Source organism: Acipenser ruthenus, chromosome 19 (genome assembly GCF_902713425.1).
Source record: "Acipenser ruthenus chromosome 19, fAciRut3.2 maternal haplotype, whole genome shotgun sequence".
Lineage (NCBI taxonomy): Eukaryota > Metazoa > Chordata > Actinopteri > Acipenseriformes > Acipenseridae > Acipenser > Acipenser ruthenus.
Window position 1 is genome coordinate 20556854 of NC_081207.1, and position 14336 is coordinate 20571189.

General features: G+C 37.6%; 1 protein-coding gene across 4 annotated transcripts in view; it reads left to right on the forward strand.

Annotated features, from left to right (window-relative positions):
* Positions 1-14336, forward strand: part of LOC117424307 (centrosomal protein of 89 kDa-like) — a 123713-nt gene that overhangs the window by 7970 nt on the left and 101407 nt on the right. For all 4 annotated transcript variants that reach the window (XM_034040531.3, XM_058992583.1, XM_058992582.1 and 1 more), the window contains exons 5-12: positions 3856-3958; positions 4869-4903; positions 5615-5666; positions 6172-6273; positions 8116-8334; positions 9133-9275; positions 11981-12031; positions 12808-12891. In XM_034040531.3, coding sequence (XP_033896422.3) covers positions 3856-3958; positions 4869-4903; positions 5615-5666; positions 6172-6273; positions 8116-8334; positions 9133-9275; positions 11981-12031; positions 12808-12891 — 789 coding nt within the window. The remainder of the gene's footprint in view (positions 1-3855; positions 3959-4868; positions 4904-5614; positions 5667-6171; positions 6274-8115; positions 8335-9132; positions 9276-11980; positions 12032-12807; positions 12892-14336) is intronic.

The following is a 14336-nucleotide window of genomic DNA, read 5'->3' on the forward strand; positions in this document are numbered from 1 at the left end:
TGATTTCTGAAACCCTGAGTTTTAATTGTTAATCACATGAGTTAGCGAGTCCAGTGTATTTGTAAGGGTTGGGGTTGCTGTGGTAACCTGTGACTAACATTAACATCAATGACTCTTGCACCCTGTGAGAGGAGATGATATGTGTTTTTAGACCAGTTGAAATGTTATAGAAAATCCTCAGTTAAACGGTCCCCATTCACTTTGACATCTTACCTAGTATGGCTGCCATATACTGCAGTGATCATATGTGTGTTTTTTTCAGGATGATATAGAGCTTTTGAGATATTGGCTTCATATTTGGTACACATCTGTATTTAATCATTTCTAGTTATAGTTTGTGGTTTGTGGCACTAACTCTTCACTGCTGCTGTCACTCTAAGCCTTATATTTTAGGTCTCTATGATAGAGACTGCACAGCTGTATTCTATGATTCTCTCAATAAAGTTACATTACAGTTGTCGTAGTGTAGCCGTTATTTCTTTTTACAAGACAGCATTGTTTTAACCCATGACCCTGCCAATGATTCAAATCACACACTTTCTCACGTACTTCATGTTTACTAACAATTCGATCAAAGTTGCCATTCTCCTTACTTAGTTTTTGTTCCAACCCCCCTGTTGAAGTGGAGCCTTGGCAGTAGTATTTGGTATTCACAATGGATTTGCAGTGAACAGATTGACACAGAACAGACAGAAGGCATATCACAGGTGCAGCTTGTGGAACAAGGCATGGCTTAGTGAAGACATAACTTCTACATAACTGAAATATAAATTGTAAATATGCCTTTGTTTGCAAATTGCATACTGTCAGCAAGTTCAGCCTGCAGGTTAGGAAAGCAGCCTGAATTAATGTGTAGTAGACTTTCGACATGCATGACAATATAGAAGGTTATTAAACTGTGCACGGGGTGTCAAGGTGGAACTATTCACACATTGAAACAGACAGTTGCATCCCCACTGCTAATTGGGGCTTCTATCATAGAAAATAGATTTGTAGTGGAATAGGATTTTTCATTTATTACACAGAATCTTTCCAGGAAAATTGAATAGTGCTGAAGTATGAATATAAAGTAGAGTGAAAGAGACCAGATCTGCATACTGTTGCTGGTGTTGTATTATGAAACTGTCAGCAAGTGGAAACCATATCATTGCCCAGGAAAATTGATTTTAACGTGATAAAACCAGCAAGAAACAACTTCAAACAAATATTGAACAGCTCCTACTGTACTTGCAACCAACCCCAGGAGAATATTTTAATAATGGTGCAGGTGTTCTGTATAGCAGCTTTCAAAAAGTACCAAATACAATGTGTTCTTTTAAGTTTGTTTCAGAAACAATGGGGCAACATTTGTACTGATGACAAAATCTAATTGCTCTAGCTTGGTCAAGCAACTACAAAATAAGATTTGGGATTCATCAATTCGTGGAATACATGCTAAAGTTTGTCTACGACACAGTTTTTTAATTATTTTTTTTACAAAACCTGAACCTCATTTGCCTTCAAGCCATAATCATTAATCAACAACGCATTAGGCTGCCATGTTCATAGTGTGTACAGCATGTAACCATGGCAATTGAGGAATGGTTTAGGCCATTTTAATATAAAATCGATTAGACAAAGCCCACATCCACTAATGGTGTAATGATGCTGTCAGTCATGTTTAACCTAAAAGCTAAATCCTCTTTCACTGGAGCTGCAAAGCTGTTTGTAGAATAAAAAAATAAACTAGGAACTGCTTTCACTCCATGCAGCAATTAGCTTAATTTAAAAGTACTAAGCACAGTGTCCCATAATCATGTTTTTGTTCTGTTTTATTTAACTCCTTCATGTCTGGCACAGGACAGTCTTCCAACCCTGTGCACTCTACATAATCACAAAGTCTGTTTCTATTCCTCAATGGTAGTTTTAGCTGCCACCCTCCACTTATCACCACCCAGCCACAATATAATGGGAGTCAATGGGGATTGTTTCCTGATAATATCTGGCAATAATCCGGTGCATAGCACACACGGCACAAATGTAAGTTTGAAAAACACTTTTGCATGTCATGTGATTTCAGTACTCTACAGCAACTTACTTACATAAAGTAAAGATAATGATCATACATACAACTGATTTCCGCTCCAGTTACTATCACTTTGGGAATAACAAATACAGATTATCTTTACATGTAAGTAAGTTGTTGTACAGTACTGAACTCACATGACATGCAAAAGTGTTTTTTCAAACTTACATTTGTGCCTTGTGTTCTATGCACCGGATGACATCTGCTATAGCTTAATAGCACTTGTTTGATTACATATACATGGTTTGTAGCATGATTTTTCTCTTACATGTTTTTTGGTGAACTCCTGATAATGTCACCGTTTTCCTCAATCCCTTTGAATTTACATTAAAATGACTTGATTGTACCAGGGACTATGTAAGCCAGCAATGTCTGATGAAGCAGAGTGCTCAGAAGGCTTAACTATAAAAGAATGCAGTAAACCTCAACATGATAGTGGTACACTTCAGCTTTAACTTCAGAAGCATTCACACGTCTTTATTATTATGTCCTTAAATCCATGTGTCAAAAGTCATCTTTTATTTTTCATGACTTCTGGATTTTTCATTTACATTTTACGGGCAGGGTGTCTAAATAAATTAGATGCAGCTGAGCACTTGCTGAGCAGTCACATTGCATAAGCACCACTGTTATCCACGACACCATTTAATAACATCTTAGCATGCATTTCATATCCTTAGAGTCATGGGGTATTATCCTGTCACACACTGCCCATCATCATTTCTAGGTAAATAGATTATTTATACAGGGCATCTATATGATATCTTAGATAAAGTAGGATGCAAAATATGTTGCGAGCAGAAACATAAATGTTCTTGGTCCATAGTCCAGACTAGGTTAGTGAAAAGAACAGACTGCCTTCAAGTATTGAGCAGTTGCAAATAGCAAAATAAATACCCTAGACTTCTAGAAAAAGTTTGTGCATGTTGTGTCAAGTCTTCTAGAACCTGTGATACATCTAGAGGCCATAAAATTAAAACAATTAAATAGACAGTATTCGGATGGCTAAATGATTGATTGAGCCATCCAATCAATTCTTTCTCCATCCTACCTATATGATATTTGTATATCTTAAGGGATGTTGTATGTTACAAGCTGCTATTCCATCAGAGTGGTTTACTGCTCTGATACTGAGCAGAATGAAAGTCAGATTGTATCTTGCAGCACCCTGCACTACTGTGTATATATTTTAATAACATTTCGTTTAATACATATAGCTAATCTTAATGTGACGCTGTTTGCATCGGATAGTAATAGTCTTGCAAGTTTCAGCATGTCCTATTGAACTGCCATGTCTTGTAAAAGGTTGTTCAGCATCTGTCATAGCCTCCTTAAAAGCAAATGGGACAGTGCAGTGTTTTAATAATGAGCTCTGTTTTGGTGTGTCGGTACTCTGCAGCCTAGTAATATGAGGTCAGTGCTTCCAGGAGGATTCATCATCTTTAGAGATGGTACTGTGTCAGTACTGTCAATATAAATGAGATACTGGGTCCTATTCGATAACATTGTAGGACTGTTTGAAGAAGTATCTATCCATCTATGGTGGCAGATCTAAATACAGTTGCCCTTTAACTCTTGGGTAGTTCTTCTGTTTTTTTCCCCCAGGGGTTATTTACTGACCCATGTGTTACCACACTGCTGTAAATACAATAACAATGAAAATACCTGTTTGGAAAAGGTTACTATTAAAGATCCACTGCTCTTTAGGTCATTTTAAAAATATCCCAAAGGATAAATGGCTAATGTGGTGTGGCTGTATTTAACTTCATGTGCTTGTTCTTGGTATCTAGGTAAGAATGCCCATGTTGGAAGGCACTGATGAGACTGACAACTCTGCATATCGTGTGGCTTCTCCGACTTTACCACACCAACTACGAACTGAGCAAATGCAAGGTAAGACCAAAAACAAGCAGGCAGGCTTTTAACATAAGATACACACCATTGATTTTATGGCACTTAGTGGAAAACTCTCAAACACACTCCATCCTCAATAACATTCTAATCTATATTCTTTATGGGTGTATTTATATCTTTTTATACTAAGTCACTATAATAGTCTAAGAATAGTGTTACATCCACACTAATCCAGTCATCATTTTGTAGTATTGATCACAACATTACGCATATTGCTTACACATCAATTTGCTCTTTAGCCTTAAAGGGCTACTTTTATATTCTACATTTTCCTACTATTTTTTTTTCCTTCCTCTGATATCATATTTTGTGTGCTTTGCTTGAACCTCATTTGCTGTTGCTGCTTAGATGACAAAGGCCATTCAAATTACCGTGATTCTGCATGTCACAACAGGGCAAGAGGGCTGATAGTAGGTGCTTGATAAGTAATTGCTTCTGTATTGAAGACTGCACTAATTACTCTTAGGTTAAAGTCCCTTACATGATGGCTCTGTAGACTTTTCCAGAGAATAGACTTTGTTGCAGATTTCCACCCCCAGCTTGCCTGAAGGAATTGGAGGCTGTAATGATTGAGGAATGAATTTATTTCCTTCCAGAACAATCTGTCAAAATCTTTAGTTCTTGGAAATAAGTTAGATCATTCATTCATAGATACCGTAGAGGGTAATGTCAGTGACTGAAATAAGCGATTGGCTTTTTCTGGTTTGAAAATGTATAAAGTCAATTATGGAGTGTTATTGGCAGTTGTATTGGTTTTTAGTGGTTAGTTGTGTCCATCAGATAACCCACCAATGTTTCAACATTTTTTTTCCTTGTTTTTGTCGAATTTTAAAAATGCTTGCTGAAATCTTGAATCTGCATAATGAAATCTAACCTTTTTATATTTTAGAAAAGAACATAGTTCAAGAGAATTTACTTCAAAAGGTATGGATTGTAAATAACTGATTTCTTGTTTTCTGCTGTTATTGTGCCATTTATATACTACAGTTCTAACATATAAGGATATAGTGGAGGCGAACATCTTTACTAACGCATGTCACACTTTCCCAATTGTAATGAAACTTGCTAAGGACAAGTTATTGGGTGTATCATAATCTGGGGTAATATGGTATCTGCCTGTGTGTGTGTGTGTGTGTCACTTAAATTTGTACCTATATCTAGGCTTATCCATGATGAAAATGTGTTCTTTTATTAAGAGTATCAGAATCTGGGGAGGTAAATATAAATATGTTGGCTGTGGTCATCATGATCATATACCTAATTTTGTTTTTACAATCTTTGGCATACCTGTTTCTTCTTAGAACAGCATAGTCCTTATTACTGTAGTCTGTTTTAGACTGTATCAGTACACCTGTTGTGAAATAACAAAACCAATGCACAATCTATATTACATGTATTATTAGTTTATTATTTGATAATTAGATATACTGTGTCAGCCAATCCTGCTCTCCATTGATACTTTGGGAGGTGAGATCATCTTACAGTAAGTGCTTTAACCTTAGAGATATGTGAAATACATTCCTGTTAAGTGATTTTTTTACAAACTGAATGACTAATGCTGTCGTATCTTTGAGTTTTGTAAATGAATTCTGTATCTGCAGTTGACTACATAATTGCGTGATCTTTTTCTTAAAGGCTGAAATTCCAAAGGTGGAAGAAATAGCCCAAAGGTCATCTCCATCACCAGGTACTGACATTTATAAAAAAAAAACAAAAAAAAAAACTCTTTCTTCATTTTTGACATTTCTTACCTCCTTATAAGAATGATTTGCTTCCCTGAAGTTTTTTTTTTTTGATGTGATAAGCTGATTTTATTTCCAGCACAAAACTAGATTAGTATATGAATTTAAGTATAAAAAACAAAGAAACAGGAGGCAGAGAGGCAATGCTCCCTCATGATCTCATGATTCTGGTAGTTTGGTAGGCCAAAGGTTACGGACACGATTAGGAGAATTGGCTAAGGCTGGACCACGCAAATATTAATTATTGTTTTATGTATGATTGTGTATGACAGGACCCCCTTGTAAATGAGGCCTTGGGTCAATTTCCTGTATAAATAAGTAAATAAATAAATAAATAATGCTGCTAACGGTAATAAAAGGCAAGAACTTAATTAATTTTTTTACCCTTCTCTGTTTTAACAAAATGTCAGTTGTATGCTGTGTTTAAAAAAAAAAGATGTCTTCTTGCAGACCTGACTGATGACTTGAGCCTTGAAACTCCAAGAACGAATTCAAACTTGTCTAAGAGGGCGTTATCAAAGAAGAAGATCTTAATAAAGGACAGCAAATCAGGTTTGATGTTTATTATAGTGTCTGCTTCTGTGTGCACTGATGTTATCATTTCTATTCATTTATTTAATGGCTGAGCTTAGCTAATTTTCTTGCAGCTGTAAGGGTATCGTGAATATATTCTGTGATTTGCATAAAATATCTTTTGATCCCTGAAAGCTTAGTTTGAGGTTTTGCACAGAACCCATTCTTCTTTCGCAGGCAAATTAGTCTTGAAGAAGATTTTTCACATCTTCAATAAAACTTATACAAATATATCCATACTCTTTATTCAAACAAAAGTTAGGCACTTTTATATTGTATATATTTTGTACATAAATTCAAGGAGGAATAGAGTTGTATTCCGATTTATTTCTAATTAAGAAATTATCTGAATATTGATTCTACCCAACATCTAATGTTTGTTTTGTACATTTTAATGATCTAAATATCAATAGTTAAACATGCCCCGTCTTTTCATTTATAACCTCTTGCATTAAAATGTTGGACAAGAACAAATACATAAAAATAAGGGGAGGGGCTCCCGAGTGGTGCATCCAATAAAAGCACTCGCGTAGAGTGCAGGATGCGCCCTATAGTCTGGACGTCATCGGTTCGAGTCCAGGCTATTCCTTTGCCGACCGAGGACGGGAGCTCCCAGGGGGGCAGCGCACAATTGGCCGAGCGCCGCCCGGGGTGAGGGAGAGTTAGGTCGGCCAGGGTGTTCTCGGCTCACTGCGCACCAGCAACCCCAGTGGTCTGGCCAGGCGCCTGCGGGCTTGCCCGTAAGCTGCCCAGAACTGCATTGTCCTCCGACGCTGTAGCTCTGGGTGGCTGCATGGCGAGTCTGCAGTGTGAAAAAAAAACTGTCGGCTGACGGCACACGCTTCGGTGCTCGTCTTCGTCGCCCTGAGTCAGCGCAGGGGTGGTAGCGGTGAGCTGAGCTAAACAAAAATAATTGGACACTATTAAATTGGGGGGAAAACACAAAAAAAACTAATTGCAGACTACTAAATAAAAAAATAAAAAAAAATAAAAAAATGGGGACCTGTGCTGCATCATGATACTGCTGGTAAGCTCTCATGTATACTACAAAATGAAACGATCACTGAGTAATTAGAGGAACATGTAAAGTTAAAAAAAAAAAAAAAAAATACCTGTGTGGTGGGTCACCGAGTGGCTCACATAGTAAAAGCATGGCCGCAGGGTGTGCAGGGTGAGTCACACGGTGAGGGGAGAGCAGGTTAGCGTTTTGGCTGTGCAAAGTCGCTGGTCTTCATTGGAGATTCCAGAAGTAGTGTTGCATTGGCTCTGGCTACACTGCGGGTTATGGAGGCAAAACCATCAGGGACTACAGTGGCACTACTAGTCAGACACCTGGTGCTGTCAAGAAGACGCTTGCAGGGCTGGCCTTTGTCCTACAGCGTCCGGTAACTTGCTGACATCCGCTCTTTGAGTTTTTGGGTGTAAAGAGGAGGACGCCCACTGGCTTTCATTTATACTGTGCTGTTGTAGGGAATTGCTGTGTTGAGGTAATGTAATTGGACATTTTGAATTGAAAGAGAGTAAACTGGACGTAAAAATAACTGGGCTATGAAAATTAAAGTCAAATTTGAAGTAGATGCAAAAGTCAAATCTGGTCTGCAGGTGCGTTTTGGTAATCCAGCTGTTAAGTGGATATACAAAAAAAAAAAATTGGAGAATAAAAAATAAACAAATAAAAGGCAAACAGTAAAGCCTAAGGTATTGGTTTTCTTTATTACTATCCAACAATCTCTACAATATACACTAAATACTAAACTTTATCATGTTTTTCCTGACTGTTTTGTTTTTGCTGTGTGTCTATGTGTGCTCTGTGGCCTGTAGATTTGACAGATGATACATACAAAGAACTTCTGGAAATGAATAAGGAGATATTACAAGAGATGAAAGAAAGAAACCACGCTCTGGGCTCTGAAAATCAGGCCTTAGTCCAGAAGCTTCAGGAGCAGGGCCATCGACTGCAGAAGACACAGCTCAGGCTAGACCAATCGCAACAGGAAAACAGAAGGCTGAAGGAAGCAGAGGAGAGACTCTCCAGGGAAGGTGGGAGATGCCAGAGTTCCTTACCCTAGCTGTGCCATTAAAGGAATGATAACCTAGGTTTTAATTTTATTTTTTTTTTGGATCAGGAGCATTGCTCCCTTGCAAAAGATATTTTTACTTGGATTATTCCCCCTCCCCCCCCCCATAGTTTTTAGGGTCCATATTAAAAAATGTGGACCTTTGTGTACTGATTGTCTGTCCGTCTGTCCTGAAAACAAAAATAAATGGATTAATTAAATCTATCAAATGGGTAATTACATGTGGGATAAACAGAAAACATGATGGTTCTTTGTGGGTAACTCAAAGGATCAATTTGTGATTAAAGACATAAACCATTCACGACTGTTTATGCCTTACCTCACTCATTGATTATCTGTGCATTACCCATCATGTGTCTTCACTATGGTCCAAAAAAAGCCTATAATATCCTAACTTACCAGGACCTAGGATGTTTATAAAATTGATTTGTTCTGATAATCAAACCACCATAAATAACTATAGTACAACCCCTGTACCTTTTTAAAATATACTTTTTACAGTATTGTAGTGTATATCCTAGTGATAGGGGGCTCTCTAGCTCATATTCTCTATGATGAAGAGCTTTACACACAATATGTTACCAGGAGGCTGTTTTGTGTTTGTCAAGATTTAAGTTTGGATAATCAAGATTTTACTTTGTCAATTTAAAGTGTAAGCATACTATTGACCGTTGGGAAAATGCTTAAATATATATTGCCTGACTTGAGTAGATGCCCTGATTGTTGCTGCCTGTTGGCCTTCTTCTTAACTCTCCTTCAGATCACCAGGCAGAACTGCACTCCATCAGACAGCAGGCCCAGGAGTTGGTTGATGAAAATGATGCCATGAAAATGACTATCCATCGCCTGAACGTGGAACTGAGTCACTACCAGACACAATTCAGACCACTGTCTAAAGAGGAGGTAAAGACATACATTTAATTAAGCAAACCTGTTTAATATTTTAATAAATCTTCTGTTTCTGCTTACATTAAGTTTCATTAACTGATTTATTGTGAAGGAAGTTTAAAGGCGGAAATGATTGAGAAAGATACAGTGCGTATTTAGTCAGAATGGAGCAGTCCAAGTATTGTTCCAAGTAAGTTGATAGTTGTATTCCATAAAGTTTTGCATTCCTCTCTAGGATGATAAACTGGTAATATAAACACTGATCACTTACCGTAACTGCTGTACTACCCAGCCAGTACAGTAAAAGTAAAAAATAAAAAGTGTAATAAATATTGAATAAGTTGTAGCAAAACTAGTTGGCCTGACATGTACTTAACTTGACAAAAATTGTTTGTCAGAATGCCTGCCAGATGATCACCCCGAAATGTTGCTTTAGGGAAACCAGGCATTTGTAACCAAGACCTTTTGGCACAGAGTCCCAGTTTAAAATTTGTATTGAAATGAAGAATGTGTGTCTGCTTCGTTATCTGTCTCTGTATTTCTGGGAGACTCGCAATGTTCTAATGACTGCAGGATTTAAGTGGAAAGATAGCAAAGTGCAATTAGAGGGAAGAGGTGGAGGACTCCGTGCAATGGGGGATGCAGGGGTTTTCAGTAACTGTGATTCTTGCTATCTTGTTGCTAGAGAGTAAAATAACCAAGCTTTTTGCCCCGGCTGTCATCAAGAAATTAACTAACAGAATGTAATGAAATTCATCTGAAGCTCTTCGGTCTGTGTTTAATGCATAATAGATGGGAGCTCAGCTAACATTACAATAACAAAACAGCATTAACATCAGAGAAAAACCACTGATCATTTTTGCTTCAGAATCAAAGTGCAATTAACCAGAGCACCAAATGTGTTTATCACACTTGCATATCTAGAAAACGCCTTTTCAGATGTCATGAACCTGTGTAGAATATCCTTTAGGTATTGAGAGTATCAAAATCTGGGGGATTATTTGGGCATCGCTCCATCATATCTGTAGAGAAGTGCTTAGTTATGAAATTTAGCACTAGTAACTGAGAATCATAAAGTCGAGATAAGGTGCCTATCAGTCTGCTTATATGTGTAGAAATGTACAGTTTTCTTTGTTTGCAGGCATAGAAAAAAATCAGTTTTGATGTATTTTAAAGAGTAAGTAACTTCAAATGTCATGAATATTTTTTGTTTTCCCTTTACTATTGTTTGGTGGTTCAGGGTTCGGATCTGTTCAGTTCTTATAAATATTTTCAAAATCTGGCTTTTACCTGGCTTTGAGCTTGAGCTTTTAGTTTAATTTGCCAAATGTGGGTCAAAGAAGGATAAAATGGCATCAAAGACGGAATTATAAAGAAATTGGAGTATAGTAACTGCAGGCAGAAGTAACAAAGAAAAACTAGTATCTGTTTAAGTGCTGTGTTTTGAGGTTTGATTTTCCTTTGTCAAGCTGTCCATCCTCTGCAAATACTGTAGAGCTTGATGAACTGTGATTGCGACTCCACTCCAAGCTTTTTACTGGAGGTTGTTCTTTTGCAGATCCAGCCATCCACTGTCAAATTCCTCTTGACAGCAAAATCCCAATGGTAGCTGCCCCAAGTCTTTTTCCTTCTTCTTTGTATAGTTAACATCTTAACGAACCAGGCCTGTTACTTCATCTCTTTGTCCATTCAAGTATCCTGACTGGCTTTCTGTCTAGATGCCCACAGAAATGTTCAGGCCTGGGGCAAGTTTAAGTCAGCCCTCCAGGACAGAATTCCTGGTTACCCTGCCTCCACCACCTGTGGGTGGCACTGCCTGTAGAAGAAATGCACAATAGTATTTTGAATTTCTGTAAAGTTTTTTATTCAGCTAACAATCATCTGTAAAACAAAATACCTTTTTGTAAGCTTGCAAGCACACTGTATGGTCCATATCTTTATACACTCGGTCCTAAGATATACTGTATCAAAATCCAATTTTTACGTATTAAAAATAACAATCTAATTTGTAATAATACCAGCGAAGAATAGAAATATTAAAAATCCAACTGCTACATACAGTACCTGCCCGAATTCCTAAAATTTTTGGACTGGGGTGTTTTACTGGATTTTCAAAAATGAGCTTGTAGCTTCTTCAAGTTAATTATGGTGTTGATCTAAAATGTTATTTATTGGAGAAAATGATTAGTTCCATGATGACCAATATTCTATTTGGTCTTCTTCGACACCTTGATTTTTTTATATTCAATATTCATCTGCTGTTGTTTTACAGTATTGTATGTGAACTTTCCTTTTACTTTTCTTGATGACAGCTACGTGTGCTGTAGTCCATTGAGAACGGCGTGTCATAGCTGAGAAGAGGGGGAAGAGAAAGAGAACAAAGCATGAATATGTTCTTGGTTTCTTATCAAGATGTATTTCTTTTTAATCAACTTGACCGCCTGCTGTGCCTCTGAAGATTTTGATACGCTTATCCAATGCCCTTTCAAACACAAATTTTTTTTTAAAGTGTCAGACTTTGACGGCATCAAAGAAAAGGCGGTTTAAAAAAAAGTCTGGAACAATTAGTTTAGTGCTAGATTATATGTAGGCACCCCAGTTTTAGGATAATGGCTACTGTACTGAGAAGCAATTTAATCTTATTGTTTGTCTGTACAAAAATGTGTTGCTGTATACTTTGAACATTTATTTGAATTGTTGCTGTATTTGTTTTCATTTAGTGTTCACAGATCAGTGGCCTTCCGTTGAAAGGACCATCTCCACCATGGCTGGTAAATTTGATTGCTTTTAAAATAGGTTTCTTATACTTCTGTATAATTCAGCATAACTTTTGGGTCCAGACTAAACTACTGTCTTTTGGGTCCAGACTAAACTAATGGTGGGATACCCTCTCCAATCAATAAGATGGTAATTCTGGGATCTTACATGAGTTACCAGCACCAAGTCATGTGATTTTGAAAGTACAATTAAAATTAATACAGTCTTTTAATTGCAGGGTATACCTGGACAGTACAGTAATATCATTTTCTAAAGCATTCAAATAGTCATTTATATCTTTGTTGGTTTAGGAACAGTATTGGATCTTACAGTACCCCTGTAAATCTGTGCATTGTAAAATCCGCCACACATTTCTAATCCCAAACTATGCTGGATTAGACAGGTTTTACTGTATATACAGTGCCCATATGTTTTGACACCCTCCATTATTATGTTAGCCCCTGAGTAGCAGGCAATGTTTTAACACTGGATGGATGTCCAGGTCTGAATTCTATTATGCATGGTTGGATTGAACTGAAATGGTTGGTAAAAACCCTTGTGTGCTGAGCAGTCAAGTGGTAAAAGATATCCCCCACATTTGCACATACTATGACAAGTCCTCATGCTGTACATGCTATGGTAAGTGCTCATCCCTAATTATAAAGCACTCGGTAGTAAAATATGTATGAATACTGTAACATTATTTTTTATTTTTGTATAAGTGAATCATATTTTAACAATTTTCCTAGAATTTTTGTACATATATAATGGTGTATATTTTTATTTTTAGCTGGACATGAAATATTTATCTCCTTTGCTCCTGGCATATGAAGACAGACTTGGAGAAAAGGATTCTGCGCTGCATGCTTATGAGGTAGGTTATTTGACTAAAAAATGTATGTGGATACATTGACTGACCTAGGTAGCCCTGCACCCTGCACCAAGGCACCTGATGTATAGCTACCTACATAAATTTAACACCAAAGGTAAGACAGGGAGTTAATTCCCGAATTAACAAATCCATACTGAATCAAGCACACACTTGTTCCATATTGGAAATGTTTTTATTGTATTTTTTTCAGGTCTGGCGACCAAACAATAATTCCCCGGCAATACACACCAATGTGTACAGCACAGGGTTAATAACACAGGAAAAGTCCCAAATAATAAACAATATCCGCCCCACAGTAATACAAACACGGTTATCAGTCCTGGGTGTGTGCAGTAGTGCTTGTGATGGGTGATACACATTTATATTTGTGACAATGGTGAAGTACTGTCCAGTTTAGTGCTGGCCCTTGGCGACAGCTCCGGATCTATGTTAGCGTATAGTAATGCACAAGACAAGACAATTACAAGACAAACAAAACACTCACGGTACTTTTTACGTGCAACGGGGTCTCTCACAGTCCTTGCTAGTTTATTTACACAAAGCGAAGGAACAGATTGCGATTTCTCCATCCCCTTTTATGCTGTCACACATGACCCCTTGGTAAACGAGTGCAACTGCCTCTCCAACCTGTGGCTGCCACGTCATTTCCCTTCCGGGTCAATGCATTATTGCAACAGAATCTCGCCCCCTTCCAGGCTGGCCGACTTCCCTTGATCCCTGGAAAAGAACTGTCAAACCAGCCCGTCCAAGGAACTCTGTTCTTGCTGCTTAGCGCCCTCACAGGTTGGGAGGGAGATTTACAACCAAGAATCATATGGTAATAATATGTGACACCATGTAACAACACTGCTACTTCTGAAATTGATATTCTGACTGGTTATGGAATTAAACATATTTGGGCTTTGATAATCATACTTGCCAAACGTATGGCAATTTGCCTAAGCAATCGTTTGACAGTGTAAATTCAATATTAGATGCATTTTTGGAGATGGTCTTGAAATCGCCACTTCCATTTTTTTTTTTTCAATGGATCACTCCAGACACTTCAGTTCAGATCTAAAAAAAACTAATTGGAAGAGAAGAGTTAGTACAGTATTTCCACTCCTATTCTGTCGTGTCCACAGCAGTGCAGCTGTTTCTTTCTGGCACTGTGGTAATGTTAATTAAACCCCTAGCAGATCGTGCTTTCTCCAGACACAGCTCTGTAATGACTATTGTCATTAAATGTATTTATGTTAATAAGTTGGTCAATGAATGAAAACTGGGGTGAAACACCAGCTGCATTAATAGAGTTAAACAGCAGTGGTATTATATCATTCAAATAGACCCACTGTATCTTAAAGAAGTAGTAAGAGGTGGCGAATGAACTGAAGACTCGGGCAGTATTCGTGGTACCTAGTCAGAGCAAGAGCCTTGTAATACAATCA